Source organism: Protopterus annectens, chromosome 10.part0, assembly GCF_019279795.1.
Source record: "Protopterus annectens isolate FY-2018-M chromosome 10.part0, PAN1.0, whole genome shotgun sequence".
Lineage (NCBI taxonomy): Eukaryota > Metazoa > Chordata > Ceratodontiformes > Protopteridae > Protopterus > Protopterus annectens.
In genome coordinates, this window is record NC_056744.1 from 1,381,903,047 (window position 1) to 1,381,926,237 (window position 23,191).

The 23,191-nt window shown below is 37.2% G+C and overlaps 1 protein-coding gene across 1 annotated transcript in view; it reads right to left on the minus strand.

Moving 5' to 3' along the window:
* LOC122813607 (calcium-activated chloride channel regulator 1-like) overlaps positions 1-23,191 on the minus strand; it is a 769,024-nt gene that overhangs the window by 226,977 nt on the left and 518,856 nt on the right. The window contains exons 9-10 of the mRNA XM_044086019.1: positions 1,903-2,009; positions 1,555-1,776 (exon numbers count right to left, since the gene is read on the minus strand). Coding sequence (XP_043941954.1) covers positions 1,555-1,776; positions 1,903-2,009 — 329 coding nt within the window. The remainder of the gene's footprint in view (positions 1-1,554; positions 1,777-1,902; positions 2,010-23,191) is intronic.

Sequence of the window (23,191 nt, forward strand, 5' to 3'; positions counted from 1 at the left end):
GATTAAGGTACCTGATCCTCTGCCCCTTGTTGCCTCTCCATTTTCCATTTCTATTTAAGGTTTTAGCTGTGGACTTCTCTGTTTCATCTTGTATATGCCTAACCTGTTCTCATTCTGTTTTAATGTGAGGGATTAATTCATAAAAAACAGGCCATGTATTGGGTAGCCATGGCTCAGTACTAAAAGAGAGGTAGATATGAAAGACAGCATGCTAATTAGCAGCTCAACATCTAATTTATAGTTGCATTTTATTTTAAATGTCAGAATAATTATGTTATTATATAACCTACAAGAAAGTTGCCAGGTCTGGGGCTAACCAACCCTACAACTCTCACCATTGCCTTTCTCTACAAATCTACACTGGCTAGAACTACCCCATCTACTCTTACTCCCCATTTGTCCCATCCTAAACAAACCCTCACCCTACCCTGTCATCTCTTCCCTTATATCACTATACACCCCCTCCCACACTCTTCAGGGCTCTGAACAGTTCCTCTTAGCAATCCACAAGCCAGATATATCAATAAGACAATACTTATACATCTACGTATTTTCCCTAGCTTGGAACAAACTCCCACTTAACATTAGAAATATTCCACTCTATCCTAAATTTTATTAATAGAACTCCTACTAAGCTCCTAGATCTGCTCTTGCCAAAATCCCAACTTAACATCTTCCATCTACTGTTTCTGTCTACTACTTCTCCCTACTCTACTCATCTTATCTCCTCTAATTACCACAATATTTCCCTGATTACTGACTCCTACTTCTCTACACCTTGCTTCTTTACCTTATGCCCATCTATTAACCCCCTTTTACTGCCTTTCACATCTTCTTTCCCACTTACTTGGACCTACCTCATATCAAACTACATACCTTTAATGACATCTGTTAAGTATTTAATCTAACTTTTAGGCATATTCTGTGTATCTAAAAATCAGCTGTGATTGTTGTTATTCTCTCTTATGCAACTATATCTGCAACTGGTTTTGTATTTGTGTCTGTATGGGGCTTTTCCCCCCAGGCCTCTGCTGAAAATGGGCTACTGCTCAGTTGGACAAATTTCAAAATAAATAAATAAATAGGTTTCAGTAATTGTCATTATTGTTTATTTCTCCTTATTATATAGTTTTGCATCATTTATTATAATTTATTGCATAATACTTTCAACTGTTTGTAAGTATGTGATTTACGTTTGACTTTTTAACAATGAGAGGATGCAGGGCTTCTGCCCTTAAATGAGGTTGTTGGGAAAAGCCACTCCCCATGCCCACTCATAAACATTCCTAAGAGTTCTGTTTGGTTCCAGCCAAATGACTGCTAATGAATTAAACCAAGTACATATTGCTAATGAACGTTTCAGATTGCTCTAACACATCTCCAATGTGCATTAGCACTTTTATGGTATAAATATATGACTCATGAAAAACTGTAGCTACATAATTTGGTTAATCCATAATATGCATTTCAGTGCAATGTGCTCAAGCTGTGTTGTAAAAATAACTTCAATAAGTAACATTAAGAAAATGGAAAATTAGTGTATATAATCTGTACCTCTGCAATTCCAGGTATTTGAAGGCGAGCTGTTTTTAAAGTCACATCATTTGTAAAGTTTGCCATCATGTATATTCTTCCACTAGGGGCCCACACATAAATGTCTGGTTCTGATGTTTGCCATGTGATCACAAAAAAAGTGTCCTTTCCCACTGATTTATCTATCGACACTGTGCCATTAAACCATTCTTTTGTTTTAACAGTAAGGCCATTGCTTTCAAGCTGTAAATGTAGAAATAAAATGCATTTTATCCATTCATTTAGCTCAACCAGCAAATAAATAAATAAATAAAAATAAAACAAAATAAAATAAAAAAATAAAAAAGTTGTCTAAATCTATTGACAAACCTGAATGGACTGTTGGGACAGATTACCATTTGAAGATGATATTCCAGTAAAAGCATCAATTAAACCATTAGAGTCAAGACTATCTGTGGCATAGTACTTAAGCCCACCTGCAGACAAATAAAAATAAGATCATTACAGCATATGCAACATTTTAAAACAGACATTCGTTACGTCAGATGTCAAGTAATTGTGCATAAAAGCAAACAGGTCCAAGTAGCCATAAAAGAAATTATAATAAAGTAATTTGTAGTTTTGCAGATATCTTGGGTATTAAAGTAGAATACAATGTGACTTGTTGGAAGCCATGTAGTAGAAATGCACAATGAAATATTCAGAGCTTTCTGTAATTAGCCTTGTGTTATATCAATATCCACTGTATATATGTCATTCACCAGCTGGATTCCCAGAGGGTCCAGGTGAGCCAAGTATAGAATTAAACTGCTGTGGCATCATAGATTTCACATGGAAATGAATTTTATTGGAAAGTCAAATTTCCTGGTCAAACAACAGTACACTAGTGTAGATAAATAGCTTTATAATAATTGGATGAGCTGTTTCATCTGTGATTATTCAGAACTTCATTAGTTCAATTTGTCAAAAGAACGTGCTGATTTTCAAACTTTTTCTGAAATAAAGATGCACTGTCTTTAATGGTGTTAGTGGTGGGCTGAAGGTATAGTTAACATATAGTTAACAGTTAGCAACTGGTTTCCATAAAAGATATCAAAAGTTAAAAAAAAATATATATATATATATATATATATATATATATATACACTAATATCTTCTAATTCTGAGAGTTTTTAATGAAAGTTTTCTCCTTGCTTGTGTTATTGCAGCAGTTTAATTAATTTACTTAACTGCATATTGTTATATCCTCAATATTATTTGGAGAAATACATAGCAAATCACACCAGCTGGTCTGCTAAGAGATGCCCTGAGGATTATCATATCTAAAGCTTTTGATGCTGTGATATCATTTGCTGGAATGCTAAGAAAGCCCTAACTGAAACACAAAAACTGAACCAGCTGTTTACAGGATGTCAAAAATGAGGTTGTTAGAAATAATCTGAGCAATAACTATCAAAACTGCTGTAGAAAGAAAAAAGAAAGACTGGTAATACTGGGAGTGTTTATAACAGAGTATCAGAAACAGAGACACATACTTGTTATGGAAATTTAAATATTTAATGACTAAATCCCTGGAAAAATTATTAAGACTGTGATTAAAAAATAATAGCACTTCTTACAATAATTATTATCTTTAAAGACATGACAGAGAGATGGAATAAGAGGCAAGAAAGAAAGGCTGATAGACAATGGAACAGCTCATTTTAATACGCTTAAACAGAATGAGAATTTGAATAAATTCAAGGTGAAGTTGAATGAATACATTAGTTATGGAAAATGTAAATTAGACTAGCTATCATGTAGGTATATGAGTGGCCATCCTTGTCTGTATCTAAAAGAAAGTGAACTGAACTGGATGATCCAGAAAGTAATTCCTAACTTTAAAGTAGAAAGCAATTTCTAGGGTCTTTCTCAATGTCTTTGCCTTTCTCGTTCCTTCATCTCTTACACTGACTCTTATCTTGACATGAAAATTTAAAAATAAACAATTACATAAATGAATAAATGAAGAAATAACTTGAAAATGTATTGCATGCAGCACATCAATTTGCTTATGCACTGTGGACCTTTAGATGGCACAAATTTGGTTTACCATAAAAAAAATCATAGACATAGCAAGTATATAAAATGGGGTCTAGGACACATGCATTAGATACAATACACGGATGGTTATATTATTTGTGACACACCTGCACTGGCCCAGTAATCAAGGAGCCTCGATCCTCACTACTGGCAACATGGGACTTACACAATGGGAAGATTAAAATACACACACACACACACACACACACACACACACACACACACACACACACACACACACACACACACACACACACACACACACACATAGTAAAGTACAATTTCCCTTAAGAGCACACAGAGATCACAGTCAGTCTGGGGCTGGGGTCTCCCTCTTTCTCTAGATCCCTAGTAAGACTCCCCACTGGCACAGCTATAGGGTTGAGATCTCAGCCGAATGGTAGCCAAAACCTCTAGCACCCTCTCTCATCAACCAGTGCTTTGTGTCCCTGCCCAAGTAGCTGAAACACACACACACATGCACACACACACACACACACACACACACACACACACACACACACACACACACACACACACACACACACACACACACACATTTTGAGATTTGATTTATATACAAATACACACACACACACACACACACACACACACACACACACACACACACACACAACACCACCTGGGAAAGACTGGCACAGGTTTACTAGCTATGCCCCATTCTGCCTAGACTATAAGTTAATTACCACTGCCACCAGCCAACTCTTTATCAGCTACTATAAAGCCCTTACAAAGAGTGTCCAATCCTACTGTGTAATGTTACTATTATGCAAATGGTAGTTTTGACCTGGAGCAAGGCTGTGTCACCAAATACATATGCAAGTACTCTAAGAGCTTAAATATGTGTCACAAATATCAACCACAAAGATAGGTTTAAATATATTTAATAATAAATAATAAAACAAGACAATACTCAGTCAATCAACACAGTAACTTCAGAGTTCAAAATCACAGGAAATATAAGCAACTTTACAGGACAGTCTCAAATAAGTACAGAAAACACCTAAACTAATCTTTACTATATTCCTGTCTATACTAAGAGATACTATGTCCTGAATCTTATTTACAGACAGGCAATTGCAGATGTTGATGATGAGTGGATGTTTCCAAGTCAAAGACAAAATACAAAATACACAGTCTCTCTCTCAGAGAGTTCTTAAATTGATATCAACTATTACTGCTGGGTTAGCTTGGGTGACATCATTCTGTTACCTGACTTCAGTTCCCAGACTAAACAGAAACTTAACAGACTTTAACACCTCTGTGTGAGAAATAGATATTTCTTAGAACTGTGTAGCTGCTAGGAAATCATAAAGCAATAAAATAGTTTTATACATTTTAAACCTAGTAACTACTTCTCTCCATAGGTTAATAGGTTCATAGGTAGGTACTAAGCTATTTACCTGAGGGCATTTATAAGCCTAGCTAGAGTGTGTCAGCTTTCACTGCCCCATTGATTATTTAACTGATCTTCTGTCAAGCACAGCCAATGAAGTGATCCCAGGGGTGTATTTTCTGTTACCCATCCACTTGTCAAGGTTTCTCTTGAAGAGTTTTAGTGAAGGCCTCTGCCTAATGTAGTTTGGAATTTTGTTCCAAAGCATGGGGAGTCTCTGTGACAGGAATCTATCCCTCCAGCATGTTCTATTTATTGTTGTGGTGAGGTTTAGCTCACTTGAGCGCATGGTTCGCAGTGACTTGGATTTCTTTAGGTGGAGCATGTCCATCAATTCTGAGTTGGACATGGCTTTGTAAGTCAGGCAGAGATCACCTCTGAGTAAGCAATATGCCACTGAGTACAGCAGGAGTTTTTTCAGTTGGGCTGCATAGGACATATGTTTGAGTCCAGTAATCCTCTTGGTGAGGTACTTTTGTGGTCTCTCCAGCTGTTAGAAGTGTCTTGTGAGGTACATCCCAAGTGGGGCATTGTAGTCTATGATGGGTCTGATGAGTGACGAGTAGAGGGGCATTATAACCTCTTTATTTCTAGATGCGAACCCTTTAATAATTAGATGGGCCACATAGAAGGATTTCCTAACTACTTTGGCAATATAATTGTCAAAGGAGAGATTACTATCTATCTGGGTCCCCAGATCTCTTATTACCTCTTCTTTAGTAAGGGGGCTGCCACCTATGTGGTAATTCGTGGGTGTTTTGTTTTTTCCAAATGGGATGACTATGCATTTTTTGGCATTTAGCTTGAGGCCATGACTTTGACACCAGGTGTCCGTCTCAGTAAGGCCCTTTTGGAGGATGTCCGTGTCAGCCGGAGGGTCAGTTATGGCTCCTAGTTTGCAGTCATCAGTGAACTTGGTTAGCCATAGTCCTCCTGTGTTTACCTGTACTTCTGAGTAGTATATGCCAAACAGTAGGGGTCCCAGGACCAAGCCTTGGGGGACACCAGTTGTGACTGGTTTAGAGTCAGACCTGGAGCCTGCTATTCTTACCGCGTGAGTTCTGTCTGTAAGCCAGTTGGCAACCCATCTCGTTACGTAGGGGTTTATGTTCAGGCTGGTGAGTTTTTCTGTAATACCTGAGTGGGGAATAGTCTCAAAAGCCTTGGCGAGGTCAAGGTAGGCTGTATGAACAACCTTTCCCATGTCTATGGCCTTGGTGACTGTCTCAAAGAAGTCAACCAGGTTTAGTAGGCATGATCTGCCCTTAACAAAGCTGAACCGAGTCATGTCAAACGTTTGGAGGTTCCCAATGTCTTTGTTAATGAGTTCTATGATGATGCGCTCCATAGCCTTGCAGACCAGGCTAGTCAGGCTTATGGGGTGATAGTTAACAGGGTCAGTTGTGGCCCCTCCTTTGTGGAGTGGAATAACCATTGCTGTGCACCATTCTATGGGCATGTAGCCTGTGGAGAGGCTGAAGTTAAACAGTGTATTTAGGTGGGGGGGGTTAGTTCATTTTGTAGTTTGTGCAAGACGCAGCCTGGGACACCATCTGGCCCCACTGACACTGTGTTTTTGGATTTTGAAAGGGCTATTTTCACCTGTGCGTCCATGATTTCTGGTACACTACACTTTTCCAGTATTGTTGTGGGCCCTTTTGGGGGTGAGAGGGGGGGTGACGTTTGCACTGAATCTATCTGCCAGGATGTTGGCAATATCAGTAAGTTCAATATATTTTGTGCTATTTTGCACTAGTTCAGTGCATATCTGCGAGTTGCCACTTAGATTCTTAACATAGCAAAAGAAGGCTTTGTGGTTATCTTTTGAATCCTTGGCTATTTTTCTTTCGAATTTAGCTTTGGATGACTTTATGAGGGACCTTAGTTTCTTACTGATACTGATCAGGGATGTCTTTCCTTCTCGGGATTTGCTTTCCAAGATCCAAGACAATAGAAAAAAACTTCTAGCTCTAGACATCCTGTCTCCTTGCTGCATTGAAACTAACTTTTATAGCACATTGTAAAGCACTTAATTTCAGCTTATTTTCTTGAAGGTTTGTAATTTAATCTTCTATGTTCCAGCAGGGTATGCTTTGGTTACATTCTTGACGCTCAGTACATAACATACAGTTCTTTACAAATCATATCAATATTCACAAATGACATAGAATTATTTACAAAATTCCAGATAGCTGGGCTGGCAGTGTCACATTGTTTAATAGGCCTATAACTAAAACTGCAGTACAAAATGGAGTCTACCTTTCAAAAATCATTGTAACAATTGAGCAGCTTTCCAATCTAATACTATAAACACATCTATTTAGAAAGTCAGCCTGAGATAACAGACTGTCTTTTTCTTTTGCTTTTCAGAATCTTTCTTTTGAATACAGGTTAAGGTTATCATAAAGACAACATAATTACTTGTGGACCAGAGGGAAAAAAAGGCATATAATTTCTTAAATATTCATTTATAAATCTTCATTTGTTTTCTTTGGATTCAACAAAATTATCATGTTGTGTTTACATTCTGGACCACCAGTCATTTATTTCAAATTCCTTATTTTACTACAGGAATAAGGGTGTCACCAGATTTCTTTGTGGAAGTGACAAGCCTGCAATGATGCACACATTTTAGTGCTTTGCAGAAGTATACTACATTACCCTTTTTTATGGTGGGGGGTTAATTCCCATCTTACTGCTTTTACAGTGTGACATTTTTCAAAAAATGTTGACATTACTGAAGGTAATACATGATAGAATTATATTAATGTCAGTACTGTAGCTGGCAATATTTTAAAGAAACATTTAAACTAAAATCTTACTACATACAGAAATGCATATATAATGACATAGCAAGGTAGCTCCAGTAGTACAGATATAAAAGCAACATAATGGAAACCCTTTAAGACAGCATCTCTCAGTTTTCAGGTAATGATGTATCTTAATAGTAACCTGTTGCTATTTAAGAGGAGGGCAGATCCAAGATAGCAGAAACCATTGGGGAGTCCAAAAGGTTCCGGACCATTTATTTGTGGAAGTACTTGAAGTGAAGAGAGATTGTCCAAGGCTGGGGCAATCAGATCTGAGGTGTGAGTCCTGTGCAATGTACACGTTTACTAGGGAAAACTCTAGTAAAGATAATTTGGGGGTTATCTGTGCTGTACCGGAGGGGTGTGTTGAAAGACTACCGAACATTGCTCTAAGCTTGTTTATATTCTGGCAATTATTGAAACCCGGCTAAAGCTCAACAAAAAGGACACAAATACTTCCCCTGGGAATAGCATCATCTAAGCAGACCAAACTGTTAAAAAGCTGGAGGTACAGCCACCCTGTACTCCAAGGTATACAAACTAAATAGTTTCACTAACAGTATTCACAAATTCCACAATGCAAAAATACCTATTTCATATCTCAGATCAAATAGCAAAAAACAATTTTGTATCATTGCTCCCTATAGTACTCCTGGAAACAAGAATAAACTTGGAAGATATCCTATACTGGATGTCCAATCCCATGCCTAATGAAAAAAAATTATGTTGGGAGGCATGAATATTGATTAGCAAAATGTTACCCCCAACTTTTCTAATTCCACTATTAACACATATGGCCTTACATTGCCAATCACCCTTTCCACTAGCTATAACACAACTTATGAAACAGCTCCACCCCAGACTGGATAAAGGTTTCTGCCCCTCACAAATACACCACCTCAAGAACCCTTGCAGGCTTCCTTAGTAAATACCTTTTGACTTACACTCAAAAATTAATCACCCATCATGTTAAACAACACAACTACAAATTTCAGTCCAGATACCGTCAGATCAGCACTAGAACCCATCAGCTGGTCTCATCTAAAAGTCCTCTCCCTGGATTTAGCAGTATTCTAAACAACTCAGCACCCTTAGAAGAAACAAGTTAAAACCAACCATGCCACATGTTTATATAACGATATTAGAAATCTTATGGTTAATATGGATAAGACCTGGAAAATAACAATGAATAAAACATCAGTCTTCTGCAGGAGTTTAGAGAGCTCCAAAATAAATAACAGGTAAACAGTGGCAAAAAAAAAAAAACAATATTGCAATCTGTAGAACTGCCATAGACGTACTCCCAAAAAATGCTGGTCCTCCATCAAAGACTTAATCCATCCAAGGATAAAATAAATCCAAATCTTTCACCTAATTTCTCCCCACTAAAACTGCAAGCCCAGTTTAATACCCACTTCAAATACAGTATAGCCACTTCTCTTACCAAAAACAACCCTAACATCCATAATACCCCTAACCACCCAAACCCTTCCCACTATTACACCCCTTTTCATAAACAAATGCCCCTACTTCATATATATAAAAAAAATATTTCAGATTCTAAAATCAAGCTGATAACCTCCCACCTGAATTTTTCAAGACAGTGTTACAGCATACCCAGTAGCAGTCCTTGTAAATAGGTCAATACAAGAATCACATGTTCCATCTTTCTAGGAAAAAGTCACATATAACGGTACTACATAAAGGGAGGAGCTCAACAGAAATACCCAGCTTTAGACTCATCACCATCGTATCCTCCTCTCAAAATATTGGAAAAAAGTATCCATAAGCAACTTTTCCAATATCTTCTTCAATAACAACTCTTGACAGCATGGCTTCCACCTAGCCTATAGAACTACCCTTGCCCTCATAGCCTTCCTAGACACCATCAACAATGTTAGTGAAAGTGGTACATTTGTATCTTCTTTATTCATAGACCTATCTAAGGCCTTTACTGTCTTACACAGCAAATTCCTAAATTAAATGTTTTCCCTTGGCCTCTTACTCTCTACTTATCTGGCAGACAGCAATCTGCTAAATGGCTCTGCACAACATCCCTTTTTCTACTAGTTAACACAAATGAAACCCAAAGCTCTTTTTTTGGTTCCCTGCTATTTAATACAGTCACCAAAACTATCTATATATCTTTCCAACAAGTCTCCCTCATACAGTATACAGATGACTCTATTTTCATTTGTTCCTCTAAAAGCCAAGCCCAAACCCATCTTCAGCAAATAACACAGGAAGCCATTACCTTCACTGAAGGTTGGCTTCAACATGCTCAATTATTGTTCACCCCCAAAACAGCTAAACTATTCTTGCTTTTTTTTCCAAACTCACATAGCCTTGACAAAGTAACTTCAAAATCACCTCCCTAAATAACAGTGACATTAAAGTAGTATTGCATACTAAATTGCTTGGAATGACCATAGATGACAGCCTAAAATCTGATCTACATATTCTACATGCAATTGCAAAAACACACAAAAAAGTTTTCCTCACAACTAATATTAAAGTAACCCTTGATAACTCTTACCTACTACCATCATTTATGTATGGAGTACCCATCCCTACAAATCTCTCCAAAAAAAAAATAAACTGGAGCAATTTTGTAACAAAACTGCATGCTTTGCTATAAAAAAAAGCAACCACAGTATTCCACTCAAAGAACTAAATTGGTTAGAACTACCTCACCATTTTACACATACCCATTAAATCACAGCATAAACAATAATAAACCATCCTTCAGCCTAACCAGCTCTTAGTACAATTCTCCAAAATTGTACCCCACTATATCCCTTAAGACCAAATAATAAACAACTCCTTATCAAACACAAACCAAAAAATCTGCAGGACACTCTCTATACCTTAACTTAGTTAAAAAAAAAAAAAAAACAAGACCTCACTCCCTATAACAATTAGGCCATCATCCATCCTTCGCATGTTCAAACCTTTTTTACAAACATTCCTAATTAATTCCTAGATGTGCTCAAGCTTCACATAAGGCTAGTTCTATCCTATAATCTATTTTTCTCTTTCATCTTAACAGTTTTATTTGTCACCCCACTTTCTTGCAATCATCGTCTCAGTTCACTTCTTCCAGCAATAATTATTTTTGATTTTTCTCATGTACCCATCTCCTGTTCCACAACTAAAAATCTTACTCACTTGTTATTCTACCAAAGTACATGTACTTCAAATACTCATTTGTCATTTGTAAATATTTCTTTCTCTATTAACTTTATACACATTCGTTCTCCTCTCTTCTCTACTCTTGTATACACATATTCTTTTCTTTACTAATGATTCTTCACTTTCTCTCTCATTTTTGATGGTCTTTGTCACTTAGTAATGACCCTTTTCTTAACTAATCACTGTCTCTTTATCTCTTTTGACTTCATGTATTTTCCTTCTTATTTCGTCTTTGCTTGCAGCTCTCTTTCTTTACTTTTTGCAATTTAAACAAATTAAGCTTTGTTCTCTCACTAGACAATTTTATTATTTCTTTGGTCGTATTATTTTGTATTGTATTGCAGTTGTGAATATGACAACCTTTACAACTTTCATTTTATATTTTGCTTGTTAAAATGGCAATCCATATTAAATGCTTATATTTACTATATTCTACTGCTTTGCTTTCATGCAATGTGTCGGAGCTTTTCTCCGCAGGCCACAGATGAAAACAGGTCATTGTATAGACAGACTTCCTATTTAAATAAATGTCTATAAACAAAATAAATAAATACATTTGTAATAAAATTCACAGAGTACACTGGCTGTTATAATCGCCACTTACCTAGCTTCAGTTGCTTGCCATACTCTTTAGACTGTAGCCTTGCATTGCTAGGTGAGAGTCTCCTGTATGTTTGTCTCAACCCACTACACCAGCCACCCCCATATCATTACCCAAATGCCTTACTCTCCACACCTCACTCCTACCCCTTTACTCTCCATCTTAAAGAAACACACCCACAATAATCTACACATCAATACACATCCTATATAAACAAACCCTCATTAACATATTTACCATCTCATTATTACACTCTAATGCATATTCTGCCTTAAACTTTCTTTCCCATCCAATAACTTTCTGTTTAGCCTATCATTCAAATATGTACACAATCTTTAATCTGCATTGATCACTTGCTCCTCTAAGACTACTAAGTTACTTAACATTGTACCATAGACAACCAGACAATCAGTTATACATACCCAAAGGGACACTCCACTGACCCAACGCAACCTCCACTACTCTAACAGAAAACTTATCACACAAAAACTGCACATGTAAGTCTATAACCTTCCCATATAACACTGCAACAAAATCACTGCAATACAATAAAATACAATAAAAAATAAAAAATAAAAAATACTTTAACCTACAATGTTTGCATTTATTCCAAATACAAAATCACAAATCAGACCTTCTTATCTCATCTCGTCCTCCTCTGTGGTGATATCCATCCTAATCCCAATCATACAACCCCCTTACTATTAAAACTATATCTTCCACTCTGTCATAATCTGTTAACTTAATTATAGAAGCATGTGCAATATGCTAGACCAGTTACATACTTGGATCAACTTGCAAAGAAGCTAATATTCTTACAATCATAAAATCTTGGCTCATACCACCCATCCCTGGTGAAACTATACTATCACTTGACTGTAGCCACATTAGAAAAGATAGACTAAAAAAAGGGCAGGTGGTATCCTAACACTCTATACTAACAACCTGTAAGTATTACCAAGTACCCTGACACTACCAGTCTTTAAATTGTAGAAATGTTATTACTTACCATACTATCACAATTAGCTCCTTCAAAACCCTTTATCTTTCTGCTATTTATATCCCATCACATTAAATCGTGCAGAATATAGACACCATTGATGACATCCTGTGCACATTAACTCCAGATATTAAATAGGAGGTACTAGTTTGTGAAGATTTAACATTGACAAGCTTGAAATCTGCCCTAATAACTCTAAAATTAATCCTTGTCCTTCTATTAATCTCTATGGCCGTAACCAATTAATTGCTAAAAGTTCTAGTATCGACAGAGTCTGAGACAAAACACAACCTACATGACTAGATACTTAGAAGTAACCCCACTTATATCTCTCATTCAGGAGTTGTATCTGTCTCTATCAGTGAAAATAGCCCTATATCAGCAAAACCAACAGCACAGCAAAAGAATAGCAGCAATTACAATAAAGAACAAAGACCAGGATCCCAATAAATCAAATTTATTCCTCTCTGACGTCTCAGCGTACACTGCCTTCTTGGAGTACACAGTTACTTCACATTAAGCAATTGCTTTATATACATTACTAAATGAACAATTAAACAATATAGCCATCAATTAATAACATAAAATACTTAAAAGGCACTTTCTTTAAAGCAATACATGCCAATTAAAATTAACATTCATACCCTTAGGAAACAGAGTGTCAAACTTTAATATATACACTGCTTCTTTATAAAGAAGTTTGTTCTTGCTAATGCCCTCACCCAAAAATCCACAATCTATTTTTTCCAAAATAGTGGCTTATAACACAAATGGAGCTGCCATGAGCTTCTAAAAAATGTTGTGCCACTGAACTCTGTTTTTTTTTTTTATTTAATATGTCACAAACATATTCTAATAACCTTATTTTAAAAGCCCTTTTAGACTCCCCCACATAAAACTTATTGCAAGGACATCTGAGGGCATAAATAATGCCCTCAGTGTCACATCTGTAATTCCCACATAGTTACAATTTTCGACCATTTAAGAGTCCAAAATAAGGCACAATGAATTTGCATGCCTTGCACTTACCACATCCTAATGTCCCTCTACTACTTGGTGATCCATATAAGATCTCCCTAGGTCTATGAAATCTGGATTTCACCAGAAAACCTTTAATATTACGACCCACTCTATATGAAGCAACAAGTTTCTTAAGCATCCACAAACACCCAGCTTTTAAATTTGATAACAACTGCCATTGTGCTTGTACTACATCAAAATGCCTGTGACTAAATCCACTATATGTGGCATCAAAATACAAATTGTATTTAGATTCAGTATTTTTAATTATTCTGGGAGCACCCTTCCATTTTCTATTAATATTCCCTCTATACTCTTTATTAACTCTAGACCATGTCTTAGCAATAGGTCTTCACCATAACCTTGCTTTTCAAACATCCCAAAAGTACAACCTAGTTCTCTCAAAAAAATCTTGTTCATCACTGCATAGTCTAAAAAGACATATGCATTCACCATAAGGTAAGGCATCAATTGTATGCCCAGAATGACAACTTGTTGCTTTCAAATAGTGAATATCCCCTTGGAATTTCCTGTGTACTTTCATAGTTAATGTACCATCTTGATTAAGTATTAAATCTGCATCCAGGAAGGACACTACCTTCCTCAATCTGTATACCACCAAATGTAAAATTAAATCTATTCACCTGTAACTCATCCAAAAAATTCTGCATTTCCCATTTACCACCTTCACATAAAAAAAATGAAATCATCAATAAATCTAAAGTAACACTTAACATATTGACAAAAGAATTTATTTCTATAAATGTATTCTACTTCAAACAAACCCATAGTTAGATTAACATATGAGGGGGCAAACGCTGCCCCCATAGCCATTCCACATTTCTGATGATAAACTTCATTATCAAACTCAAAATAATTATTATTCAAGCAAAAATGTACTAAATCCACAATATATTCAGTGGTGGGTGACTCCCCCATAAAGAATCTAATAGCCTCAAGGCCATGGCAATGTTTAATGTTAGTATATAAACTTTTCACATCTAGGGTTACCCAGTATGTATTATTTGTCCATTGTACTGTCCTTAGCTTACTTAAAACATCAAAAACATCTTTAACATAAGCGGGTAATGAAACCACCTTAGATAACAACAGGAAGTGCATCAATTGTCCCAGATTATAGGTAAAATAATTACTACCTGAAACTATAGGATGCCCCGGAGGGGTCTGTATATTTTTGTGAATTTTAGGTAAACAGTAGAATGTGGCAATACTATAACTATTCATGATTAATTTCATCACTAGTTAAATAATCTAACCTGACACCTTTATTAAGTAGATGTATGCCAAGACATCAGAGAGGAATACATTCAATTTATTGGGATCCTGGTCTTTGTTTTTCATTGTAATTGCTACAGTAGCCCTATATGCATTTAAACTAATGCCCATACCACTGAACAACATCATAACATAACTTTAAGACAGGTTAATACTAAAAACTAATATTAAATGCTTAAAAATGTTATGATATTCACTAAAAAGAACTCATCCATGAATAAACACCCATAATCATTATTTTAAGCAACAACTCCACTCTTGAAGAGATAGACCACATCATGTTATAAACAATTAGCTTGCAACTGTCGCTCATCTGATAAGGATGAGATAGATGAATAGTTGTGGGTTCTGTTCAAGCAGCTTTATTATATACAAACACATCAGAATTGAGGCTTAGTAACTTAAACTTAAGCAAACTTATAAACAAACTGATTGCCACACTCATACATGTTCATTCTCTAACTACTCTCTCAAAATGGCACTGCTGCCTGCACGTGCTTGCTATTTATATGCACGAGCAACACTTGGAAATGCTTCTTAAAGATACAACACACACTGTTCTACATCCTCTCTCTTTGAGAAATAGCTTATGCATCAATGACAACATTGATTGACATGCAATTTTGTGGAAATAATCCTTTGGCATGCAATTATAAAAAACTAAATACACATAAACAATTATCTCCAGGTTGCTGTGTATTTCACACTGGGTTTGGAAATGCGACCAAATCATGTGACATAACAATTAGAACTAGGTCTAGCAACAGGGACTGTCTTTACTGAATGTTCAGCTTTGGGAAATCTGGGACATCATCAGGAATGGAATTAAGTGTTGAGACACATTCTTCAATAGGAACAATGTCTGGATTGTTGTGAGATCTAGAGTCTGTATCACAGATACGATGCTGTGATATAAATTTTGACACAGGAATGAGATGCCTATGATTCCTCCTGTAATCTATACCTCCTGATTCTACAAAGTAGGCTCTCAGCTCGGCACATATACCTGCCACTTGACCAATCAGGTCGAAGCCTTTTGCCATTTGTATCCTCACTGTCTCTACTTTTCTCAATGGACAAGGAGATCTGTTCATTTAATTATAGCTGGACTTCTGAAAATAATGCTTTCTGAATAATTGGGCTTTGAGTGCTCTGTTGTTTTTAGCTTTAGGCACCAACAAGCTGGAACTGATAGGCAAGGTTGCTCTGGTGTGCCTAGTTAGAAGTCTCTGAGCAGCTGAGCCAAGTATGTTAGCATGGGGTAATTTCTGAGACTGAGTAAATTAAAAAAGATATCAGTATTGTCACACTTTGACCTCTCTAACAATTGTTTTGCAGTCTGTACTGCACCCTCAGCCAGGCCATTTAACTGTGGATATTCTGGACTGCTATAAAATATAAACAAGGTCCCACTCTTTTGCAAATTTCTGAAACAATTGACTGATAAATGGGATACCATTGTCAGAGATAAGTTTATGTGGACTACCTTAACTGAGAAATGTTTCAACTTAATAATAACAGTAGTGAATGTTAGGTTAGGTAGCAAATCGATCTCAAACCAATTCGAATAAGACTCTACCAACACTAAGTATTGCTGATTGCTCCACTCAAATATGTCACTGGCTACTGTTGACCAAGGTAGTTCAGGAATCTGGCTTAGCTGAAGAGGCGTTTTTGCTAATGCGGTTTAGTACTATTGTATACTGAACAAGACAAAAGTACTTTATCAATGTCTTTTGACAGAGAAGGCTAAAATACTAGTCCTCTTGCCCTTCTTTTGGTAGACTCAGAATCTGGGTGGCCATGATGTCAAATCTGGATATAGTCATGTTGTAAGGAACTAGGAACAACAACTTTGGGACCTTTGAAAATGATATTATCTTCCATCAACATTTCATCTCAGTAGGGAAAATAAGGTTGCACTTCTAATGGTATACAAGATTGTATTGATGGCCATCCAACATTAATAAAGTCGTTGAGCTTTTGCAGTATTGGGTCAGTCATTGTATGATCTCTCAGCTCATCAAGTCTCGTGGTAGAAAAATTACTCACTTCCATGACATAAAAGTCAAAATTCTCTGTATCAAGCTGCTCTGTAGTATTTCTGGGTGATCTGGATAAGGTATCGGCCAAATAAAGATGTCTGCCTTTTGTGCAGACCATTTTGAAATTGCACTTTTGCAATCTAGCATCATTCTTTGTAATCTAGCTGTATGCATAGGCTTTTCTAAAATAGTGACTAGAGGTTGATGATGGGCCATAAATATAATCATGGAACTTCGAACATGGGAACACAATTGCCAAAAGTTCCTTCTTAATCTGAGCATACTGCATTTCAGTTTGGATTAGAGTTCTGGATGCATAGGCTACTGGTCTGCCCTCTTGAAGAATAACTTTGAAGCATCACATGAAAGAATTACTGGTTTATTGACATCATAGTATCTCAATATAGGTGGGCTGGCAATTTTCTGCTTGAGGGTATCAAATGCTGTCTGTTGCTGTTCCAACCATGACCATGCAACATTTGTGTGTTTCAGCTCTCTTAAAGGCACTGTCAACTCACTGAAGTCAGGTATAAACTTCCCAAATAGTTAACCATACCAAGAAAACTCTGTAGAGCACGGACATTGTCCAGGGCTGACATCTCAAGACTGGCTGCTTGCTTGGATGGGTCAGGTCACAAGCCAGTGTTAGTAAATAAATGACCTACATATGTAACTTCTGCTAGTCTGAATTTACACTTCAGAGGACTGAGCTTTAAGTTCACTTCACGTGCACTGTCTAGAACTTTCTTGAGGTTTCTGTCATGCTCTGGTTCATCATTGCCTCTAACAAATAAATCATCTACTGTTATGGCACATGGATAACCTGAAAAAATTTGCTCCATTGCATGCTGAAATAATTTACTTGCAAAATTTATTCCAAAAGGCATCCTGAGAAATCTATATCTACCAAATGGAGTACTGAATGTAGTCAGTAGTGAAGATTTGCGATCAAACATTACTTGCCAAGATGAACTCTTTGCATCCAAGACAGAAAAAACAGTGGCATTTGGCATCAGGGCTGCAACTTTCTTGACTGTATGCATAGGATGATGAGGTCTCTTTAATGCTTTGTTCATGTTCCTTGGGTCAGTGCATATTTTGATTTCATGTGAGCTCTTTTTATGAGTAGCTACAATGAAAGGCACGCACTCAATTTGTTCTGTAACTGGACAAATTACACCTTGATGCACCATTTTATCCAACTGGGCCTTTACTTTGTTCTACATAGCTATCAGAACTCACCTTGCTGGTCTGACCACTGGACTGACCTCTTGGTCTATCTCCACAGAGTACACAACTGGAAGTTTGCCTAGCTTGTCATCGAAAACATCAGCATACTCTGAGAAAACAGCATCAGTGAAACTGGAACTAGTACATGTGCTTATATGATGGACTTCTTTGGTAAAAGAATGCAATTTCATTCTCAAACTGTCTCTGAGACATAACAATGACTGCACAGGTCTTTGGACGACAATGAATTGCAAGCTCTAACTGTTCCCAACCAAATAACATGAAAGCACTACTGAGCCTTTGGTTTGAATTTCTTCACCTCCATAAGTGACAAGTTTCATGCAATTAGTCAAATTAAGTTGTTAAACAGCTCTCACCTTAGCAAATGTTTCTGCTGACATAACATTACACTTTGAACCAGTGTCTACTTTGAGCTCCATGGGTTTACCATTGATCAAGACAGTACAAAACACTTCATTCTTTGCCAACAAATCTACTACTTTAATCTTTTCACCAACCACTGATACACCATCAATGTAGAAAGTAGGGTTGAGGCTTTCTACATGATCAGCTTGCTTTTTCAAGTGGCCCTTCTTTATAATTGAATGAGGTTTGCTTGACTTACAAAACTTTTGAAAATTGTTCCATTTTTTTACACTTGTGGCATTGCTGACCAAATGCTAAGTACTTCTCTCTTTTCAACTCATGATTGGCACCACAATTATGACAGCTGACAGTAAAACTTGACTTGAGTTTTGCTGGCTCACCCTTGTACTGTACTGAGCATGTCTGTTTTGCTGAGCTAGTCTTAGAACTTGCTGGAAAACTACAGGTTTTCTCTGTGAAACCTGCAGAGGCTGCAGCTGCCATGTTCTTAGGCCTGTTTCTGCTAGCCATATGCTGCATGCTGTCTATGTTTGCTCTGGAGCCTGCTGAAACTGCACTTTTATCACTTGCAAACATACTTGTGTGCCTTTCTGTGAGCTCATGGATTTGGCAAATCTCAGTAGCTTTGCTCAATGTTAAATCACTGTCATGAAGCAAAATCTTTCTCACTGTAGCACTGACACCAAGCAAAAGTCTGCTTTTTATCAACTCGTCTTTCAAATCACCAAACCTACATGCTTTAGCCTTGTTTCTCTAGTCAGTAATGCAAGCTGCAGAAGTTTCTCCTGGCCTTTGGTTTCTTGTATAAAATAGGTGCCTCTCTAATGTAACATTTCTGTGGGGGTTGTACATTTCTCTAAATTTATGTTTTAAGCACTCAGGGGTCCTCCTTTGATTCAGTCAGTACAACAATATGATGGTTTTCCTCCTCTCCTACATATACTGCTAGTGCATATACAAATGAATGCTCTCTTTCAATGGCCTCTGACACTGCTATGAAAACTCCAGGCTCCAACACATTTAAATTCAAATGCTAGTTGTCTTTTATCCTCATAAAATCAGCCTAGCCACCTGCTGTTACAGGAAGGCACTAAAAAGTTTTTCAGTCCTACAACTCTCCTCTTCCTAAGTATAAGGCAGGAAGACCCATCCCCCCTTCTTTTCTATTGCAATCTTTCAGATGGAATTTGTCACCGTCTTCATGACGTACATTCGACACAGTCAAATCAGTAGTACCTTTGTCCTGATGTTCCACCCACACAGTGACATAGACATTCTCAAGGGTGGCCCAGTAAACAGCTGATCTAAATTACATGTTGTTGTGGAACTGTATTGCAGTCACTGTTTCCTTCTGGACTGAAAACATTATCGGAGTGAATATATCTTTTACTGCAACTGTAGTCAAAGTGCTTGAAAACTCACTTCACGTGCATTAACTGTTGAGTAAGTTGATGTATCTATTTACCTCATACCAAACTGTCCCTGCAGTTATACCGCAAGTGTATTAGCATTTTTTTTTGGTAAAGGGTTACTACAATCTGTCATACCTCTCAACCTATTGGAGCAAGAAATCTAGACAAAGAGTCAAAATAGGGGCATTGTTGAAATGTTGCTCTTACAAACTTACCAAGTTGATAGAATAACAGTTTTTGCTTTAACATGGATTTTATGAAACTTACAAAATCTAAATGTGCAATGTCTGCCATTATTTTCTAACTTCAGGCATTAATCCCTTTCTCCCAAATTGCCAGGAAACCACAATTTCATGAAGAATGGATCCCAAAATGTTGCCATTGATAAATCCATACATTCCTGTGACAATCTGTACAGAGAGGTATGTCGGACGTGCTTTGGTGTGTGTGTGTGTGTGTGTGTGTGTGTGTGTGTGTGTGTGTGTGTGTGTGTCCATACATGGGTTTCTGGTGCCAGTTGCAAGTGGGTTAGTGAATGCATGCGTGAAAGTAGCATGTGTGTGTGTGTGTGTGTGTGTGTGTGTGTGTGTGTGTGTGTGTGTGTGTGTGAATGCAGAATGCACTGTGTAAGTGTGTGTATGAGAGAGTTTGTTATGCATGAAGGAATGACCAGTGAGTATGTGAAAGCAGAATGTCTGTGTCTATGAATGCAGAATGGACTGTGTAAGTGTGTGTATGAGAGAGTTTGCGATGAATGTCTGAGCATGTGAATGCATCTGGCCTTGTATGTTGTGTACATATTTTTTCTTTTTCTTTTTTTTTATTTAGTTGAAGAGCTGGTGTGGGTATAGGTCTAAGTGTAACAAGCCAATCTGTTACAAGGTATCGCTTGGCTTGTTATTCTTTTTTTCTTTTTTTTTTGACTGTTTGGGCTTTTGCTGAGGGGGTAGGGTGCTGGTTCATTATTTTTCCTCAAATTGCCAGAAAAACACAGTTTTATGAGAAACAGACCACAACAGTTGCCATTGACAAATCTGGACATTCCTGCCTCAATCTGTACAGAGAGGTACTTTGGTGTGTGTGTGCATGCCCATGTTTGTGTTTCTGGTGCCAATTGCATGTGGGTTAGTGAATGCATGCATGAAAGCAGAATGTCTGCATGTGTGAATGTAGAACGGACTGTCTAAGTGTGTGTATAAAAGACTTTGTGATGAATGTCTGTGTGTGAATGTAGAATGGACTGTGTAAGTGTGTGTATGAGAGACTTTGTGATGAATGTCTGAGTGTATGAATGTAGAACAGACTGTGTGTGTGTATGAGAGAGTTTGCCATGCATGAGAGAATGACCAGTGAGTGTGTAAAAGCAGAATGTCTGTGTGTGTGAATGCAGTAGGGACTGCTATATCTACGGCATTTCTCTATGTGGTATCTTTGACCACCAGTTCTGAACAGATCTGGATGATTCAAGTTGAATTTAATTAACTACCTAATGTATCTATTTGGATTTGTTGACCAAGCTAGAACACAGACTCTACAGGACCTATTTCAGCTTCTGATATGGAATGTTCTAATTAGAACAAAAATAATACATTGTCACAATGTAAATGCTATAATTCTCAGACTACATATTTTTAAAATATTACAATTGCATACATAGCTGTAATAAGTTATAAATAAGCCTTACAGATGACCCGCAAATATACAGAGCTGAATATATTTTTTTTGGTTACAGAGTTTGTTAATTGTTGCTTAGATCTCTGTTGAAACTGTTGTCTCACTGTTCTGAGAGACTGATTGGCAAATATACAGAGCTGTGTATATATTTTTTGGTTTTAAAGTTTGTACTGTTAGTTGTTGCTTAGATGTCTGTTTAAACTGTTTTGTTCTACTCACCCTCCCTATTTTTGGTTTGTAGTTTAAATTTGGTGGCTTTTGCAGTTGCCCGTCCCACTGTAGATTTGATCTGGGACACTCCCCCAGTCCCATCTCTTTACCACATTCTACCTAATAAACTCTTTCTGCACTTGCTTTTAGTCCTTTTTAATTTAATTACATTTTTAAAACTGTGTTTGGTCTAATATTGCTGCATACTTTAGTGTGCTAGCTTAGCTTGCACTGCATGTGAATTGGTTTTACTTCTGTTTTTGCCCCTTTTCTGTAAAAAAAAAAAAAAAAAAAAACTGTAAGCCTCTTTCCTACCTTTCCTGTAACTAGTGTTCCAGATACAGATTTGCTGTATCCAGAACTGTATGTAAGCTTCTGAGGCCCCCAAGCCTTTCTATGTTGGAGGGAATCCTTCTAGCTTATCAGTGGGAGTGGTAAGCACTAGGTAACCTGTCTACCACATGGGGAGTGGTTCTGGCCCAGAAACCTGCATTTGCACTTGTTTCTGTCCTGTAACTCATCTAGTGCAGATACAGATTCTTAGTTTTAGCACTTAAATTTGCTTATTCGTGCTCAGCACTTGTTCAGAACTTGTAAGCACTATATAAGCTACTAATTACTATAGCACTCAATCTTCCTCATTACCTAGAGGAAAACAGTTTTTGTACTTACTTTTCTCACTTGCTTAGAGAAAAACAGTTGTACTCACTTTCCTCACTTATCTAGAGGAAAATAGTTTTTTATTCAGGCATGTCCAAGGGTCAGCTCCTAGTGTTCTCTCCTGTCTATCTGATGAATCTGGGCTTCTTGAGGCAATGTAGAAATTGCCTCATGTACACAGACAACCCTCTCCTCCTACCACCCAACACTACAACCTGTGAGAGATGCACCTATCTAGCCAAACTGGAGGTAAAGCTCTCTCCAACCAAGACTGAACTTGACAGTCATGAGGAGAAGGTAAACATTTGTGCCACACCACACTCATCACATAGTCTCACTAAATCTACACCACCAAAATCCACACATAGTAACACAAAAACATTCGCGGAGGCTCTCAATAATAATCTGTCTAAGCAACAGAGACCTCCAAAGCAGAAACGCAAGCAACCTCCATCCCCCAACACAACCAAAATTACACATATCCCTCTGATTCAGTGTGCCATGCTACCACAGCCAATAAGGCAAAACAATGTACCCAACACACTAGTCATAGGTTACTCTATAGTCAGGCACACTGATGTCCCACTCACCAGGCTAAACAAGGAGAAGGTTACTGTCAGCT